The 20,686-nt window shown below is 46.6% G+C and overlaps 1 protein-coding gene across 2 annotated transcripts in view; it reads right to left on the bottom strand.

Annotated features, from left to right (window-relative positions):
- Positions 1–18,391, bottom strand: part of rgs3a (regulator of G protein signaling 3a) — a gene marked incomplete at both ends in the record, with an annotated part of 137,223 nt that extends 118,832 nt beyond the window's left edge. Inside the window, 6 exons of one of the 2 annotated variants that reach the window (XM_084441657.1) lie at positions 2,020–2,306; positions 3,007–3,046; positions 7,342–7,774; positions 8,156–8,261; positions 9,330–9,411; positions 18,272–18,391. In XM_084441657.1, coding sequence (XP_084297783.1) covers positions 2,020–2,306; positions 3,007–3,046; positions 7,342–7,774; positions 8,156–8,261; positions 9,330–9,411; positions 18,272–18,391 — 1,068 coding nt within the window. Of the gene's footprint in view, positions 1–2,019; positions 2,307–3,006; positions 3,047–7,341; positions 7,775–8,155; positions 8,262–9,329; positions 9,412–14,520; positions 14,575–18,271 lie in introns of those variants that run through there. The other variant, XM_084441658.1, reaches the window with a different exon arrangement.
- Between the last annotated feature and the right edge of the window lie 2,295 nt (positions 18,392–20,686).

Below are 20,686 nucleotides of genomic sequence, written 5' to 3'. Positions count from 1 at the left end.
ACTCCGTGTGAAACAAACCATCTGGCGCACGTCAGGTTACTTCTGCGCAGGGGCACAGCTAAATAAAATGGAGGATAGATTTCATATCCACCCAAAATACAAGGCTTATATATGAAATGAAAAAGACTAAAACTAAGGACATTTCATCTATAATTTTAGTTTATTTTAGTTAGTTTTGTAAACACACAATGCAGTTTTAGTTAGTTATCGTTTTTTTGTAAAGTCTAGTTTTTATTTTTATTTCAGTTAACTAAAATGTTTTTTCACACCTAGTTTTCGTTTTTTAGTTAGTTTTCGTTAACTATAATAACCTTGGTACAGATGTGTCTATGTGTCTGGGTCTGGAAACTCAGTTCATTTTCGATGTGAGTGCACGCATGTGTGTGTACTGTATGTGTGTTTACAGTATGTGCAGATATAGAGGGGGCGTGTTCAGGAAATATTGTTACTATATTGGGGCACCGTGGGTAGCCTGCTACATACTGTAGTCCTGATGCACAGGTCGCATGTGCATTAAGACTGGTTCTATACAGGACGTTCATCATAAACATACACTGTCCAATTCATATAGACTGGTTCTTTACAGTACGTTTATCATAACAATACACTGTCCAACTCTTACAGACTGGTTCTATACAGTAGAGCATGTCTATCATAAAAATACACTGTCCAATTCTTATAGAATGGTTATACAGTATGTTAATCATAAAAAAATACTGTCCAACTCTTATAGACTGGTTCTATACAGTACATTTTGTTTATCATAAGACACACTGTCCAATTAACAAAGATTGGTTCTATACAGTACAGTACAGTATATTTATCATAAAAATACACTGTCTAATTCTTATAGACTGGTTCTAGACAGTACATTTTGTTTATTATAAAATACACTGTCCAATTCATATAGACTGGTTCTATACAGTAGGCTACAGCATGTTTATCATAAAATACACTGTCCTAATCATTTTTTCTGTACAGTATGTTTATCATCAAAATACACTGTCCATTTCAAAAAGAGTGTCTCAGTACGTTTATCACTAAAGTGTACTGTCCAATTCGAGAGGACATTGCATCCGGCTGCTATTGATTTTTTTTTGACAAAACTCGGTAACTTCAGAAACAGAACACTACATTCTCAGCACCAGCTTATCGTTACACGTGGGACTGATGCAGGGTTATAATAGTTTCGCTTTTTTCATTCGTTTTTATTTTTATATCGTTTTAACTTTTTGTGTTCAATTTCAGTTTAGTTTTAATTAGTTTTTAAAGCAGATTTGCTAGTTTACTTAATTTTTTATTTTTTGATAATGCTTAGTTTTAGTTTAGTTTTTATTAGTTTCAGTATTAGTTTTAGTTTTTTTTTCTTCTGCGCTAGCCTCGTGAGACCATCCTGATCTCGTGAGCTCACGTTGTTTCACTCCGTGTGAAACAAGCCATCTGGCGCACGTCAGATTACCTCTGCGCAGGGACACAGCTAAAAAACATGGAGGATGGATTTCAAATCCACGCAAAATACTAGGCTTATGTATGAAATGAAAAAGACTAAAACTAAGGACATTTTCTCTACAATTTTAGTTTATTTTAGTTAGTTTTGTAAACACACAATACAGTTTTAGTTAGTTATCGTTTTTTTGTAAAGCCTAGTTTTTATTTTTATTTCAGTTAACTAAAATGTTTTTTCACACCTAGTTTTTGTTTTTTAGTTAGTTTTCGTTAACTATAATAACCTTGGACTGATGTTCAGTATTCACCAGAGCACAAAGTCAATATGTAAACAACTACTGGCCGTAGGGCAGGTCATACATAGTGTACAGTATGTTACAGTGTATTCTGCATGGACACCGATAAATGTATCTATTATACAGTGATCTACTTCAGGAGGCTGTCATAGAATCAAAAAGAGCCAATCGTCAATCAAAGTGTTCACAAAACAAAAAAGGTAATATCGAGTGCTGTGCATTTTTTGTTGTACACACACACTCACGGATACACACGCACAGCAACACACACACACACCTGCACAAAGATGGGGAAGATGAGGATCTTGGGGGCCACTTTCACATAACCGTAGTTGGCGTGCGCCGTGTGTGATCGTACGACGGTGCAGTTCTGGTAGTTGGCGAAGTTGGTGTTGTGTTGCTGCTGGTAGCTGGGTGGTGAGCTGGGGTTGTCGTTGGTTTTGGCATTGGGGGAGCGGCGCAGGAAGGCGGTCCGACCTGCTATCCCGCCCCCTGACGGGGCACCGCCGCTCCTCTGGGACTGGGGCTCGCCTGCCTGGCGCCCCGGGTACAACCTGGTACCGGCTGGGAAGTAAAGCACACGCACACACAAACTGGACCTCTTAGAACTTTACTTGATTACCCCTGCTGTAGATTATCTCATGTCCATAAATGGTAAATGGACTGCACTTATATAGCGCTTTTCCACCTCAGCGGCACTCAAAGCGCTTTACAATGGCCTCTCATTCACCCATTCACACACACAATCACACACCAATGGCGGTAGCTGCCATGCAAGGTGCTAACCTGCTCATTGGGAGCAATTTGGGGTTAGGTGTCTTGCTCAAGGACACTTCGACATGTGGACAGTCAGAGCTGGGATTCGAACCGCTGACCCTTCGATCATTGAACGACCCGCTCTACCAACTGAGCCCATGGTGCATAGTAGGAGAACGCTGACATTCCCAGCTCTGTAGGAGCCATGGGAACATTATAACGCAAGCATTCTGTGAGTGTAGCGAACAGCTGGCTGAGCTCAGATGCAGCAAGGAACAAAGGTAGAGGGGTATCTTACCTAGTACTGTAGAACTTTATAACTAAAAACATAGGAGTGTTGTAGTCTGCGTGTAGCCAAAGATGCATCCCACCATAGAGACTTCACATTTGTAATGAATAGTAAACATGTTACACTAAATTAATACTCTGTGACAGTGGGAGCTGCATACATACAGTACAGTACACACAATATCACCATAATATCACCATAATAAAGTACAGTACATACCTAGTGTGCCCTGGTTGTCTTGGTAAACCGGCCGCAATATCTGCAAGACAGACACACAAAACAAAATGAAGGATTGAGGCCTATCGAACACATGCTAGACAGTACCAGCAGTATAAATGGTAAATGGACTACACTTATATAGCGCTTTTCCACCTTAGCGGCACTCAAAGCGCTTTACAATGGCCTCTCATTCACCCATTCACACACACGGCGGCAGCTACCATGCAAGGTGCTAACCTGCTCATTGGGAGCAATTTGGGGTTAGGTGTCTTGCTCAAGGACACTTCGACATGTGGACAGTCGGAGCTGGGATTCGAACCACTGACCCTTTGATCATTGAACGACCCGCTCTACCAACTGAGCTACAGCCAGTATACAGGTAACCCTTACCCTCTCCTTCACATTCCTGACTCTCTGCCTCATGCCCAGTATTGTTAATGTAATTTCAAGTCATCACCCATGTGTTCACTCCAAAAATAGTTTTTCTGTTTTCCTACTTGACTGTTGTTCTAACTTTGTAGTTCGTTCTCATAGATCAGTCTGTTAAAACTACAAATTCTTCCTGTGTGACATCACTTCCCTGTCCTCTTCATCCTGAAACTATGTCACTTCCTTTTTCACGTTATAACCTATCGACCTCGTCCACATCTGACTCACTCTGCCCGGATTCACTTCCTGTGCTAGAGTCCAGCTCTGCAGAATCGTAAAAGAATAAAACTATTGTCTTTGTTTAAAACCAGCTTGACCGACCACTCGGCGTGTTCTTTGAAATCTAAACTCAACCAAGTAAGGTTTTTCCTTTACAGTATACAGGTGACCCTTAACCTCTCCTTCACATTCCTGACTCTCTGTCTCAGCAGCTGGGTTATGTATTTATTTATTCATTATCCATATATAGCATGTACATAATCCATCCAGACCTTTATCTATCCCATCCTAGCTTAATCTTATATATTGTATAGCTTAATCTTATATATTGTATAGAAATGGTACTTATTGTGTAATTTTTGTTACTTTGTAAATTTTGTAATTCGGAAATTTGTCATTTGGAAATTGAGTTGTAGGAGCCACATTTATGTTTGTGTTTTTAACGGTTGTGTTTGTGAGTGTGCGCCCTCTACAGGTGGGGAGGGCGCCCCTACAGGCTCCCATAAATTGGTGCGCATGGCGGGGAGAAGGCATGGTGTCGGCGGATACCGTCACTGACCTCAGCTTATTGACACGGGAACATTGGCACAACTCAAAGACTCTCATTTTGTTTGTTTTATCTCATTTCCAATAAATTATATGTGCAACAAAGAACAGACAATCTCTCTTGGATTTACTTGAGGTGCTGCGAGTCTAACAAACTGCACCTGCTTTCACCACTAGTAAACGAGGATGTTGGAAGAAGGGTTCATGGAAAAACACTTCAATTTTGCCACTTCATGAGTATTAGAGTTAATCTGTATCGAGCATAATCTTGGGGCCGGCAGCGACATTTCACTGACTACACCGTACATTACATGTGACAAATAAAAGGAATCTGTAATCTTCCTGGTTAGCCTCACCTTCTCTCTCACCTGACTGCCTCCCTCTGACTGATGGTGACTACCCTCTCTCTGGTATGCAGGCGCCACTTCGGCGACAGCCTCACCCTCTGCCAATTTGATTGTAATAAGAGTGCCTGTTTCTCACTCACTCACACGCACACAGATGCACACCGCCCTACATGAACACTCTCACAAACACACACACGTATGCACACATACACACACTCACTCACACACACACACACACAAACACAGACAGACAGTGAGCAGACTGTGGCCATCTCTCCCTAAGGGCCTTTGCTTTTCAAATGGGATTTTAAAGGTCAGGTCTTTGGAGGGCTGTGCGACTTATTGTCCAAGTGTCTGCCCCGGTGTGACAGCTCGTCGTGTCACTGACATGACCCTGTTTCCACAGTCAGCCAGTCTGGCGGGGGGGGGCGGAATGCTCCGTGACCCCTGTTCATATTTGGGATGAGTTTTAATTGTCCGTCTCCATTATGTAGCCTCCATCATATCCACTCCCACCCATCTGTCCCTAGTCTACATCCTCATCTGCTCCAATGTAGTCTCACATCAATTTGTATCACATTATGTTATCTTTTCCTTATCTGTGTGTATACTGTATGTGGATACACGGTGTGGATACGCTATACCTCCCTCCAAACACACACAGCTCCCACGTCACTCCTCAAAAACACACTTGTATCTCAGTATTGACTTAGGCATCCACATACTTGCTCTATATTCTTCCCTCCACTCTCTAGGTCACTGGTTCTGCATGTGGAAACACCTCACTTCCAACGAGACTAATGAATCACTCATGAACGCCCAACGTCACACACTCAGGACTAAAGGCCCTATATTATACAGTTTTCTCCGTTCAATCATTCATTCCATATGACTGGCGAATTGATTTCATTATTTAGCATTGCATGTAAGGAAATGTTAAGGAATCAAGTTCACAGTCTTTTCTTTTGCATTGTGTGTACTTTATTATGGTTTATGTGTTGAGGGCAGAGGCCCTCTCGTCTCCACAGGAAGTCACAAGATGTTAGAGTGGTTAACATGGCTTCATAGGCCAGCCGACGGCTTTTCTCATAGAATGGACTTGAGTATTAGTGTACAGTACGTAGTGTCACTGGCGCCTGCAGGAAATATTTCGTGTGGGGGGGCAAATGGGGCCAGTGAAAATATTGGGGTGGCACACTGTCACGGCCAGATACCACCGGAGAATCATTAATGCAAACTCGGTAGTCTAGGGGTTACCTCGGGCTAGAAACTGAGCCGTGCACTCTAAGCTCCGGTCTGTCATCGGCGTGGAATATGTGGTACCTGAACAGGTTGGCTTAGGCGGGTCCTACCTGGACGCAGTAGGCTACTGACGGTCACTGCAGTAATTGATCAAGCCTTCTTGGGAGGGCAGCCTGGCTTCCATGAGCGGCCAGCCCAATCCTTGAGTTGCTACTCTCGGTGTAGCGCGAACGAGACAGACGGACTTTCTATGGGGTTAAGTCACAGTCATAATCAATGTCCTAAGGGAAAAGTTTGGCTTCCCGGCGAGACGCTGGATCCACGGGCGGTTCTCTTCCGTCTCCTCCGAGATGAAGATGGAGAAGAGGGTGGGAGCGATCACACAACCTTGCTTTACTCCAGTGTGAACCCTGAAGGGTTCTGTTTCATTCATTTAATTCATTTTTCTTGCAGTTGGCAAACAATGAAGAGTTCCAAAATACATCTGTTTCTGACCGCGTAGTGGTGGTCCCTCTGGGTGCGGTATCCCAGACAGGAGTATTTGAGGCAGGCTATGTTTAGGGCACCTTTTCTAGCCCCCTCCCCTACTGGGGTGAGAAGAGTAGATCCTAAATAGGACAGCTCAGTCGTGGGTGAAGCTGCCGAGAAGCTCTTTCTGCCTCATCCAAGAACTTAACGACCGATTCAAGCACCCACCGCCTGTGTGCCAGGTTGTGGCTCGGAGCTGCCAGACATCACAGTCCTGTTCCCGTCACCGCCTCCTGGTCGCCACAGGACTTTGACCCGGGGTGTTTGACGTAACCCATTCAGGTGGACGCCTGTGCGTGGAATCTTTTAACGTGGGGAGACTGATGCACGGTCAGCCACCACACAGTCCTTGGCAACGAGTGGGCCAGGGTTCAGTGGCATGGAGACCAAGACGACTGGGGAACCGTCTTTGCTGCAGCCTTCCTCCGCCTTCCCAGCCGTTGTGGTGCTTCTCACTGCTGCCATCTTCCGCCTGGTCCGCCGTTGAGATCTTCACTATTTACCCATAGCTGGGGCAGAGGTTGACGGGCAGCAGGGCATTTCCATACACCGATGGACCTGCATGGCGCATCTCTGGGGCCCCCTGCTGCTCCGAGATCCCGTACAACTTGAACCGCGAGGTACCCAGTTACCGTGTGTGGCCGCGAGGAGGCGTGTACAAGTCTTGGCAGTGGAGAGGCTGTGTACCGGATGAGGAGGCTTACGCACTCGGCTCCTCTTTTCGCCCTCGGAAACAGAGGGCTAGCCGGCGGCACTAGCTGAAAACAGGAAGTAGCAAGCAGAAGCGCCATGCAGCACTAACTACAAGCAATACTACTCCAGCACTACTGCACTGAACACATCACACGCCCACACAAACACACACACACACAAACACACACACACACACACACAACACAAACACACACACAAACCAGACAGACTGGTCAGGGTTAGAACATGTCACAATGGGGTTGGGGGGGGGGGTAGTCACAAGCCTGGGATGGACCATGATGCCTTGCGGCCCAATTGCTGCTGCCAGTACCTGGCTTCCTGGGTTGATGGGTGCCAGGATGATGTAATTGTCCCCATTGGACGCCTTCACCCGTGTCCCCTTCAGTGTCTGGGTGTGGTGGCTCCGCCCCTTGCCGTCTGCCTCCTCACGTCCCCCCCAGGGACCACCCACGCCAACCCCAACTCCACTTCCACCGCTTCCCAGGCCGACACCACCCACGCCGTCCGAGCTATTGACCAGGAGCCTTGCACGGTTCGTGCGCTGGTGGTGGGCGGGCAGGGGGGGTACCAGGGGGGGCGTGGTGGTCTTCGGGTTGGCATCGCGTTTGCGGGTGGGAGGCGAAGGGGCATCATAGGCATTGGTGGCAGGCTTATAGGCGGGCCGGTGGATCAGGCCCTCAAAGGTGGGCTTGGGAGCCGGCCCTGTGCGCCACACCACCAACGTGATCCCACTGCCACTGGTCCTGTAGGTGGAGAAAAGACGATGAGAAGTGTAGAGAAAAGAAGCAGAGAATGTGGCAACAAGTCAGCGTGATGGTATGCTTGTGATGAGTCTGCCAAGTAATGATAGGAATGTTGAAATGGTTGGAATGCCTTGGTGAGACATTCCAGGGGCATGAGGCTGCTTGATGTACAAGATACATTCTCCCTCTGGGCAACAAGATATTCAAGAAAGACAATATTGTCACTCCATAAGAGACATTGTCCATGGTATGACGGACAGGCAAATGAGACTCACAGAAAAGAGGAACTGGCACTACAGGCATGACACGCATGAAAATAACAAACACTACATGCTGCATTCAAATTATGTGCACAGTGTGTGTGTGTGTGTGTGTTCTTACCTGATGGCATGCGCTAGGTCTACACACTTCCACTGTTCTATGGGCTGGCCGTTGAGCTGTAGCAGGGTGTCAGACTGCCGCAGACCCGCCTGATCTGCCGGACCACCTAGGGTAGGGGAGAGGGCAACAGAGTCACACACATGAGTGAGTATGTGCATACACACACGCAAACACGCTAATGTGCACACCAGACGTGTGGACTCCAGTTACGTGACTTGGTTTCCAGTCGGACTCAAGAAAGACATCCGACGACTTAAAATGTGGCTCGACAACGTACAAAAAACTTGCAACTCGACTTGGATTTGAACATCTATCCCTTGTGACTTCATCTTGACTTGAGAGTTATGACTCGAAAATTTAACTTGGACAAATATAGCTTTTATCTAAACTACAGCCATACAGGTAGGTGCCACGGGTGTGCCGCGGGCACGTGTGCGGGGGGGGGGGGGGGGGGGGGGCTGGCAAAATTACAACGCATTTTGGGGCATTATTATTACACGCTTTTAATCGAGAATTGATCAATGTCACCATGGGCCACATACAGTAGGCCTTCACTGTAAAAAAAAAAAAAAAAGAAAAAAAAAGTGACTTTCAAAAGGGCACTTGCCTTGTCCAGAGGGCAAAGGGCAGGTGCTCTAGCACCACCTCCTGTCTATCTGTGCACGTCCCTGGTCAGTGGGCAGTGCTTCATACATTTTGATCCGTAATTTGGAACATAGCTGCTCCGGAGCAGGATAGCTCAGCAGCATACTGTAAGTTATCATGGCAATTTATCATGGTGAAAAGAACCCTTTTTTTGGGGAAACATACGACCCGGGGAACATAGGACCCGGGGAACATAGAACCCTTTTTTGGGGGGAACATAGGACCCGGGGAACATAGAACCCTTTTTTGGGGGGAACATAGGACCCGGGGAACATAGAACCCTTTTTTGGGGGGAACATAGGACCCGGGGAATATAGGGATGACCCCTTCTGGGTTTCATGTCTATTTGCTCCTAGCCCGGCCGCACCCAGGATGAAGCAGCAGGCTGTGCAGAGGCCACTCATAGGTTTTTTAACACATACAGTAGATTTATCCCCCTGACCGCCTGACCGCCACACACACACACACACACACACACACACACACACACACACACACACACACACAGAAAGGGAGCTCAGAGCCTTGCCTGGATCGACACCCTGGACCCTCACAGGGCAGTCGGAGCAGATGGTAAAGCCAAAGCCATCCTTTCCTCGAAGGATGGTCACCTACAGGACACACAAATAAGGTGACACACGTCATTGCATATCAGGGCATCTGGTGTACGCGCAAACCATCAAAACAAAATCACACTCTCTTTCTCATATACACAGGCACATGATACTCATAAACATACACACAGCAAAAACGCACCATACAGCGAAGAGATAAGGGAGATGTGAATATTTATTCGAGTGCCCTATATCCAGTGCCCAATCTGTGAAATACCACTTTCACAATCTAGCTCAGCACTCAACTCTCTTAACTTATATTCACTCTCACTCAAACAGATCAAACCGCTATGTGCACTACGGCACCCGGCCATTTGACAGCAATGTCAATGAAACACACAACGCTGTAGCCTACATTCATAGCTGTTTCCCCTTCTGTTGGTGTAGGCCTATATTCTAGCCAATTATAGAAACAACATTATACAACGGTTAGTTCTTGATTCTGATTGGCTGGAAGCCGTGTTAAAATACTTTGTAACACACACCTGGGACCGCATATCATTCCATTTTCAGTATTAATGCGCCTCCCATTTGATCCAATGCATTGTAGTTGTTGTTGTTGCTTGGCAACACATTTGTTAGGGGAACTATTTTGCTCGGCGGAATTGAGCGAATGATGCTTCGTTTTGAATAAATGTTAATATTTTACATTGCTGTGTGTTTATTTTACACTAATAGCTGTAGTAACCGTTGTATAAAAGCAATAAACCACTCGAGGCCGTGTGTTATAGTGATTTTATAACAGCTAGGGGGCGTTGTTAGGCACGACGCAAAGGTGCCTAACAACGCCCCCTAGCTGTTATAAAATCACTATAACACACGACCTCGAGTGGTTTATTGCTTAATTTTGATCCCAGGCGGATCTTTAGTTACATAGTCGTCCTCCTGGGTTGTTGAATAGAATAAAATATATTTTGTGGAGCATAGCCTATGGGGAGCATATAGAACCGGAGTTGTGAGCTTTTTTCACAATTTGAGATTAAAGGGATTCAACAACAACCCTTAAAGGACTTAAGCTCACACAATACAAATCCGGTAATGGGAAGTATAATGTTCCGCCCCAAATCATGTAATTCACATCAAATACCTGACATGTCGATCCGGACAGTAATACAATGAACAGAGGACCTCTGAGTTTGCTGAAACGGTCGGTTCCGGTTGAGCCGGAATTATTACTCGCGCGCACCAAATCACTAATCACTAAAAGGTCACAGCAGTATTTGTTTTGTCTGAGAAAACTGTCAAGAAACTTGGGGGGAGGACAATGGGATGGTTGAAGAACAGGAGAAGCATTTCATCGGTGACCCGGATGCATGTGTATTTGTGTGTGTCCCTGTGTCACCCATTACTACATGTGTGTTTGAGTCTTCTGCATGCCATTCATTCCATCATCCAATTATTCCAGTGAAGTTCCTTACTGTGAAAACAAAGCTGGCACGAGATGCATGTGTGGTGTGTGTGTGTGTGTGTGTGTGTGTGTGTGTGTGTGTGTGTGTGTGTGTACAGTATGTGTACAGTGCTTCAAACTGTGACACAGGCAAACAATGTGGAAAATGCTTTTCAATCTCCATCATTGCCACTCAAACATGCAGAGATAAATATTAATCTCACTCTTTTTCTATTTGACACACACATGAAGGGTATAGGAACGCATGTGTGTGTGTGCCAAAACCAACAGGGCTCTGCTCCAGAACAGTGTGCATCTCGTCTACGGAAAAGCGGCCCCCCAGTGAACAATCTAGTAAAAGTAAAGTCTGCCTCTCTCCCCAACCCGGTATCATGGCTAAATATGTAATAGAGGCACTTGTTGAAACGGCTCAGTTCCACGTTTTAGCCATGCTTAAACGTAGAATACACACGTTGAAACGTGAAATAGGCCCGTTATAAACCTGTTGCATAAAGTCGCACAGAAATGAAAAAAGCATTCTGTTCCATTTTGGACATAATTGGTCATAATGTTCACCTATTCAACGATGTATGCCCAAAAAAAATAATCTACTTTTGTTGGAATCTTATATCAAAGTATATAATTTAGGCTCGTTTGAGATGAGCAGCGCCTCGACTGCGGCTCGCCTTGATGGTCAGAGAGCAAGCGGCAGCAGGCGGGGGCGGTGACAAACCAGGCCAGGTCAAGCCTGGATTATGAGTGTTGGCTGGCTTGTTTCTGTGCGGGACTGGTAGGACGGTAATGTCTGATAAATAAAGATAGGTCTTGTCACCTGGACACATCAGTTCCAATGCTTCCAATGCTAATCCAGCACAATGAGAGCGGGATAGCTAGTAAACTCATGGGCTCACAACAACTAGCAGCAGCTTCCATAACATTAATGGTAGCGGTCAGTGGCTAAAGCAGTTACACTGATGATTCCTGTCATGTTAGCTATTTTGCTGCAATGGGTTCAACTTTTGTTTCTGGATAAAGGTCATGACTTGCGGTTTTGCACTTCCCTTTAGGTGGTGAATAAGTAGACCCAGGACACAGTGGGTTATTTGGACATCTACTAGGATCTTGAAATTATATTGATATGAAGATATGAACGTAAAGTATTTGCCCTTAGAAGTAAATTGTAATTCAAATGTTTTTTAGCTAAGTAACCTAAGTGTAGGCAGACTTGAAAGGTCAATTGTAATAATATCATGAATGAACAATTGTAAACATAGTACTCAACAGAATAGGTAATAGAATCAGAATCCACTTTATTGTCTCACAATGTGAGAAATGTGTCTTGGGCACACACATGCTGTAGTAGACAGTCAACACACAGTTGTTAGTGAGGAGCCACATAGCACCAACAAATAACAATAAATAACAATAAATATGCGATAAAAACAATAAACACAAACACATCATAGAGCAGAAGATGCATATCACTCGGAGTCCCTACTGTCTCAGCCTGCTCGCTATTTATCACTGTTGAGGATTTTAATAAGACAGGGATAAACGACTTAACCGGTTAACGGTTTAACCTGCACCTCCTCCCAGAGGGTAGGAGCTCATACTCCTCATGCACCGGGGGTCTCTACACCTCCTCCTAGAGGGTAGGAGCTCATACTCCTCATGCACCGGGGGTCTCTACACCTCCTCCCAGAGGGTAGGAGCTCATACTCCTCATGCACCAGGGGTCTCTACACCTCCTCCTAGAGGGAAGGAGCTCATACTCCTCATGCACCGGGGGTCTCTACACCTCCTCCCAGAGGAGCTCATACTCCTCATGCACCGGGGGACTCTAAACCTCCTCCCAGAGGGCAGGAGCTCATACTCCTCATGCACCAGGGGACTCTACACCTCCTCCCAGAGGGTAGGAGCTCATACTCCTCATGCACCGGGGGTCTCTACACCTCCTCCCAGAGGAGCTCATACTCCTCATGCACCGGGGGACTCTACACCTCCTCCCAGAGGGTAGGAGCTCATACTCCTCATGCACCGGGGGACTCTACACCTCCTCCCAGAGGGTAGGAGCTCATACTCCTCATGCACCGGGGGACTCTAAACCTCCTCCCAGAGGGTAGGAGCTCATACTCCTCATGCACCAGGGGACTCTACACCTCCTCCCAGAGGGCAGGAGCTCATACTCCTCATGCACCGGGGGTCTCTACACCTCCTCCCAGAGGGTAGGAGCTCATACTCCTCATGCACCGGGGGTCTCTACACCTCCTCCCAGAGGGTAGGAGCTCATACTCCTCATGCACCGGGGGTCTCTACACCTCCTCCCAGAGGGTAGGAGCTCATACTCCTCATGCACCGGGGGTCTCTACACCTCCTCCCAGAGGGTAGGAGCTCATACTCCTCATGCACCGGGGGTCTCTACACCTCCTCCCAGAGGAGCTCATACTCCTCATGCACCGGGGGACTCTACACCTCCTCCCAGAGGGTAGGAGCTCATACTCCTCATGCACCGGGGGACTCTAAACCTCCTCCCAGAGGGTAGGAGCTCATACTCCTCATGCACCGGGGGACTCTGCACCTCCTCCCAGAGGGTAGGAGCTCATACTCCTCATGCACCGGGGGACTCTACACCTCCTCCCAGAGGGTAGGAGCTCATACTCCTCATGCACCGGGGGACTCTACACCTCCTCCCAGAGGGTAGGAGCTCATACTCCTCATGCACCGGGGGACTCTACACCTCCTCCCAGAGGGTAGGAGCTCATACTCCTCATGCACCGGGGGTCTCTACACCTCCTCCCAGAGGGTAGGAGCTCATACTCCTCATGCACCGGGGGTCTCTACACCTCCTCCCAGAGGGTAGGAGCTCATACTCCTCATGCACCGGGGGACTCTACACCTCCTCCCAGAGGGTAGGAGCTCATACTCCTCATGCACCGGGGGTCTCTACACCTCCTCCCAGAGGGTAGGAGCTCATACTCCTCATGCACCGGGGGTCTCTACACCTCCGCCCAGAGGGTAGGAGCTCATACTCCTCATGCAGTACATGAGATCAGCGTGAATTTAACGTGGGGCCAGCGACTCTCCTACAGAGTAGTCTTTAGGTGGTCTGTTCCTAGATAGATTGTAGTGTCGGATAATCTCTAACTCCTATGACCTTCCATGCAGTCTGCATCAATCTCCAGTAAGCAAGTTACATAATCCAAGATTGCGAGCACATATTGTGCTGACTAGGCTGTAAAAGGGTCTATAATTAACAAATATGACCCACGCTCGTTACATAACTTCTACAACATCCAGTGACAAAATATGTCAGGTACCTTGGTATGTCCGCACCAAGGATTGAACTCACAACCTTAGCGGTGATAGACAACGCACTATCCACTCGGCCACCGCTGACCTGGGAAATCTGTGGAGTCTTTTTCTTCTGATGTTCTGGGACCACTGCCTCTTGTGGTAGCAACATAGAACTGCAGGTCAACAACGCCAGCAGGGACAGAGGAAGGGAGGAAGGGAGCGACAAAAAGGATTCCCTCTTCTAGGTGTGTCGGCTTACAGCCGACACACAAAAATACCTTTGTAACTCTCCCCCTTGCACCTCAATAACTCTCCCTCATTCTCCACTCTGATCACTCTCTCTCTCGCACACACACACCCCCGTCTCCCTCTCTCTCTCTCTCTCTCTCTCTCTCCAGGTGAGTGCGTGTACGTCGGGGACAGACCTGGGGCAGTCTGCAGCCGATGCAGTCCCTACACAGCCCGTGGATGGTGTGCATCACTCCAGTCCCCCCTCGGAGCCCACCGACGCCACACGCGCTCCCGTACCGCTCCGCCGTGCGCTCAACACACCCCGAGTATCTGCAGAGCCTCCTGGACGAGGTGGCGCGTGACGTGCGCGGTCTCTTCGCTGCGGTGCGCGTTAACTTCAGCGTGTTGTGGATCATCACGTGTGTGTGTGGGTGTGTGGAAGGCTGTGTGCATTCCCCTTATGTGGCTCAATATTTGTGGTTCTATGGTCGTGTGGCCCCTGTTGGTACGGTCCTTTTCGTACAGTATGGTCCGCAGGGTTGATTTTAGCTCTGTCTATATTAAGCAGTCCACTGAACAGTCTCTGTTTTTTTTGGAGACTCCTTTTATTTACAAGATCCAGATAATCCTACGTGAAAGATCCACAGCGTGCGATCGGAGGAGAATTCCGCAGAGCCATTCTGTTTGTAGTCCTTGACAGGGAGTACTGTAGTCATCAGGTCAACTGTGGATTCCTCCAGCGCCTTCAGGTCTTGCACGGAGAGCTGTCAGGTCTTCAGTGCAGAGAGGAGCTGCGAGCTGCACGTTGCGCGTGTCAGAGAAGAGGCTAGCCTGGCGTCGCGGAGGCGAGACTGGCGCTGGGTCGACCCGCTTCAGCCGCACTGACACCCTGGCATGGACGCTCATGGGAACTCCGCTCAACAGAAGAATGGGAGGAAGTGCCCCCTCAACCCCCTCCTCGACACATACACACACACTTTCAAACACACACACACATAAAAACACACGCACAGGTCGTGGCCAGACCTGCCTGTCTGTGTGTCTGCCATCGATAAGCTGCCGAGCGCTTCCTGAGCTAGCAGTATAGGGCTTGGACAGAGAAAAAACACTTATACACACCTACTTAGTGACACACACACACACACACACACACAAGTGGGTGAGAGACAAGAGACAAGTGGGAGATGCTTTGACAGCCATAGTCGGGTGGGAGAGGGAAGGTTGCAAGAAGTGAGTTTTATCTCTCTCTCTCAGACACATACACACACACAGCCAGACTTCACACCTCTAAACACTCTAATCCAGCTCCCACACTCCCTGTTTGTAATCTGAAACTGTGTTTGGTTATGTTTTCTCCTTTCATATTTCCAGTCTTTTTCCTTTAGTTTTTCACAGAGCATAAAAACATCTCGCTAGTATTCTTGTTTTTCATAGGGTACATCACCACAGCTGGGAAGAGGGGGGCAAGTTTATGAAAAAATAACAACAAAACATCAGGGTAGACAAAAACTGTTAAAAGGTTCGTCAGCGACTGCTCAATCTAAACTTGATGACATCTTGATGACATCCAATCAGTCAATCTTCCTCATTCATTCTGAGGAAGCCAGCTCACGGAAGGTTAACAACAACAGAGAAAAACAGAGGCCAAAGAGGACCCATAGTGAGCCTGTCTGGACAATACTAACAGACTGGTAGAAAAGACCATTCAAGGCTGTACATCCTCTCAGCCCGGCATTTAGGGGGACCTGTCGTTGTTTTTCACTTAACCCGAGGGAAGGCTACCCTTCAATCACACACAAAAACTCGTGAGAGTATTTCCTCCCTCTTTCTCTCCCTCTGTTCAGCTCTAAATGGGCAGGAGGATGGATTAGGAGGGAGGAGAGAAGGGAGCTTCAGTTTTCCAACGCTGTCTTTGAGCCAGACAAGATGAGCGCCTCCTTTTGGACTGTGGGATCTCCTGACTCTGACAGAGAGCTCAACTTACTGTCTAACTTGCCTGAATAGAGCACCTTTCAAAGACCAGGCAGGTTCCACCCCACTGAGCACATAGGATTAGGGCCAGTGCCAAGGCTAAGGGTAAGGCTAGGGACTTCTTTAACCAACTCTGTTCGTATCTCCACCAGAACAATCTCTTGGACTGGTCCGGGTTCAAGGTGGGTCACTTGACAGATGGACCCCAGAGTGAACTGTTCACTGACGTGAGGACAGCGGAGTCGTTGCCCCTCTTTCGCCAAAGGCTCAAAACTCACCTCTTGAAGAAGTACTACCCTGACCCTTCCTCTTGTAGGCCTATAGCCTACTCAAGTTTCAACACTGCTTAAACCATGGGTAAGTAGGGTATTGTAGTGAAATTATTCTTGTTCTTATTATTTAAAAAATCTGTTTAAAAAGTTTATTGTTTTATCAGAGATAAGGACAATCAATCTTAGGCCTACACTAGACTAGCCTGGTACGACCATCCCGTTCTCGCGAGCTCACATTCTGTTTCACTAACGCAGAACGGTCTGGCCTTCGCCTCTTCCAGAGCCATTATGCCAAAATCCAGACCATACCGGGCCAATCAGGGACTGCGTTTTAACTGCTGTCCCGCCCCACAGTGGAAAGCAGCCCCTGATTGGTTCGTGTGCCTGCCGCTCCCTAAACAAACATGGCGGCTCCCGAAGCAACGAGTGGTAACGTTAACGTTAGAAGAATAAACACAGCTATAAGTGCAGTTATTGCAGAAATAGACTTAATCACAACACTTAAACAAGAACAAGAGTATGCACTAGCGGAGTTTCTTGGTGGAAAAGACGTTTTTGCCGTTCTTCCGTTGAGATTTGGCAAAAGTTTGCTGAACGCTCATTGGCTGAAGGTGTTTGTCAAGGCAAGTACCCCCTCCCAAATAATCGCTCTCCATGGGGCGAAGGCCAAACCGATATTGCGGAGCGAAGCAGTGAGCTCGCTAAATTGGGATGGTCATACCAGGCTAACACTAGACTACTCTGTTGTGCTGTTAACTGAACGGCATGGATCAAACATTTGATCAGTTGTGCTTCAGTTGTAAAAATATACTTTCATAATTATTTCATATTTCAAAATAGCCGGATATTATATAGGTTAGTGAGAGGCTGAGCATGCATACTGTAGCTGAAATAACTAGGTTATTAGGTTATAATAGGATACTACACTGAGCTAACAAGCTAGCTACCAGTCCTCCTCTGCTCAAACAAACACTAGAGTTCACATAGGCTATTGCAGCAGGTAGGCTACGACAAGAAAACACAATCCATTAACTGTCTCAATTAGGGTTGCAAAATTCCAGGAATATTCAATGTTGGAAACTTTCCATGGGAATGTATGGTAATTAATGGTAATTAACTGGGAATTTTGGGGTTATTTATACCAACTGTATTTACCTTGTCATAAACAGGGTTAAAATTCAACTGAATTTGTTTTAAATCAGGTTGTTTTAACCAATATCATGCTGCAAGATCTAGAATTGCATTTTATGTTTTTTCCCCAACTAGGCTACATTTAAGTTCCCTGTTATAGGGGTGTGCGGTGGTGTAGTGGTCTAATGCATCATGTTCCGGTCCAGCTGCTCATCGAGAACCAGTGGTCTCGCCAGATCCGAGTATGGCCCGATCCAAGAGGGAGTGGCCTATTGGGCCGCCGCTCCCTGAGGGTGGTTAGTTTAATCTTGGCTTGAGAGTTCATCACACAACAGCAACCCTGACCAGTTAGTAGGGCATAATTGGATGAAAGTGAGATAAAATCCTAAAATAAGTTTAGAAAAGAAAATTTAAAAAGGTCAATATTTCCAAAATTCCCGAGCTTAACTTCCCATGGTAAATTTCTGGAAAGTTTCCGGAAATTTACCGGAACGTTTACACTCCTTTGCGACCCTAGTGGTTATATGCACACAAACACACAAAGCAGGAAGCAGGATGAGGAGTCACTCACCGTTAAGCATTGCATACTCTTGGGACTTGTGTTCTCAGGGGCAACACCATGGTTTGACAACGCAGCCTCTGAAAGAAAGACAAAGGAGTCGCAGGCTGAGACAGTGCCTTTGCAGAACATCTCTGTGTCTCTGGGTCTGCTGCGAAGGTACAAACTGGTACCCCTGAGAGAAAATAAAAATAAAATAAACTCTACAAAGGTTTCTCTCTGTGATAAGAGCCAGTGGATTTCGCCTGTGACAGCCTGAGGTAATATTGATGGAAGGTCCGCAGATACAACCCCCTATGTTAGCAGAATATAGGTTCAGTCCAACTCCAGGAAGCCACTTGTAGGTGCGAGAAGTTGGGTTTCCTTCCCCAAAACTAGCCAAGACAGGAGTACACCACGAGGAGGGAGGGTGGGAGGGAGGAAAAAAAGAGAGCGAAAAAGGAACTCTGCTCTCACTCCTTTATCCCCCGTCCAAGGGTTCCTGGGAGGTTGCCGTGGCAACAGGCCTCGCCCCAGCCTCAATGTCCTTTAAAACCGATCACTCATAAAGGCAGCATTCAGCCAACCACAATGCTGACTCCCTCCCTGCCTATAGATAGGATGCAACTCTCCCGTCGTCCTCTCTCTCTTCCTGTCCATAGAGCCGCTCAGCTCTGCACTCTCTCGCACCCTGGCGTGCACGCGCACACACACACGCACCTCCGGCTAGCTCTCCTGTAGCCCAGGCATTCCCCCTAAGGGACATTCTCCCATCCCGAAGGCGGGATTGCCGTGGTAACAGTCAAGCTTTACAAGAAGAATTGGACGCTCAAAAATATGCGGTGCTGGGAATAGATCCCCCTTAGATACGCTCTTCAAATAAAAAAATTGCATAATCCCACACATACTTTTCTCTGCTTTATTAGGCCACTGCGTTATTTTCGTTCTAGAGCTTGAAAAAGGAGCGGGAGAGTTCCTTTACTTTCATCCAAACTTCCACAGGCTTCCAGAGCGGGACTAACCTGCACAGCAGTAATAGAGTGTGGACAGCCTTTGTCTGGGGGGCGCGGGGGGTTCATTATTCCCCCCGAGTGAAGGGAGAGACATGAAACTGCTGGCACTGAGAGGACACAACTACACTCCAGATATTAGCCTTGGCCGAGGAGGGAGTATGTGTAGCAGAGAGTGATCGAGACAGAAGTAGAGGGAGAAAATACTGAGATGGACAGTGAGAGAAAGTGTGTGTGTGTGTGAGAGAGAGAGAGAGAGAGAGAGAGGAGTTATTCCAACCAAAAAGTGAATAGTAAAAATAAGAATTCAGATACAAAAAGCAAAATAAACAAAGCTCGAATTAAGTCCAAACTATAACATAACAGAAAGGTGTCAAAAAAGTACACTGCGCAGCCTCTTGGCAAACTGTGCACCCTCTCCCGTCTGGAGTCTAGAATGTTTATTTTCCATAAAACCAGTACCAGTGGCGGCTGGTGACTCAAAAAACTGAGGAGGTCAGGAGGAAGAGAGGCGAACCGCCCATGGGCGCAGGGGGGCACTTTCCCTCAGTCAGTTATTATTTGAAATATCAGTGGATTTACAGTAAATTTTAGCATATGAAATGGGTGGGTGAATGGAGATTGCCCGTTCCATAGTAGTTCTAGCACTAGCTGTTACATACAGCTGCAGCAGCTAGCCCACCTCATATTTTCTCCAGGAAATGTACTTTCTAGTTATTCTTACTTCTTCTTCCGTACGTTTTTTGGCTCTCTGTAGCTCCTTCATACTTTGAGCTACTTAAACCACTCAAGTATCAAAATGTTCAGCTTGTTAAGGACATTATTGGAATCCTTTCTGATTTTTTATACCTTTTAAAATACAGTATTACTCTATTGCTCATCTTTCAAGCTAAAGGCTCAGTTCAAGGCTTAAACTACTCAGGTTGAAAAGTTTAAAAGTATTTAAGTTCTTAGCTTCTTTAGGTAATGCAGTTCCAATTCTGCCAGTTTCACATTTCAGCTAAGCTCCCAGGCTTTCCAGCCTACAAGCTTTTTAACAATACATTCCATCATGTATTCCATGTTTCTTTGACAGTATTACAGTTCATCTTCCAGCTTTTGTAGCAATGTGTTAAAGTTTTTAGCTTCTTTAGGCAATGCAGTTCAGATTCCAACTCTCCCAGTTTCATATTTCAGCTTCCAGGTTTTTCAGCTTCCAATCTATTTAGCTATACATTCCATCATTACAGTGTAACAGTTTCTCTTCCAGCTTTTGTAGCAATGTATTTAAGTTCTTAGCTTCTTTATGTAATGCACTTTATGTAAGGCACCAATTCTGCCAGTTTCACAGTTCAGCTAAGCTTCAAGGTTTTTCAGATTCCACGCTTTTCAGCTTCCAGGATTTTCAGCTGTTCAGGTGTGATGCATTTGACATTTCAGATTTTTCACATTCATGCAT

This window comes from Borostomias antarcticus (genome assembly GCF_949987555.1).
Source record: "Borostomias antarcticus genome assembly, chromosome: 8".
NCBI lineage: Eukaryota > Metazoa > Chordata > Actinopteri > Stomiiformes > Stomiidae > Borostomias > Borostomias antarcticus.
Note: the sequence above shows the minus strand (reverse complement) of the source record. Positions and strands in the feature narration are given on the sequence as shown.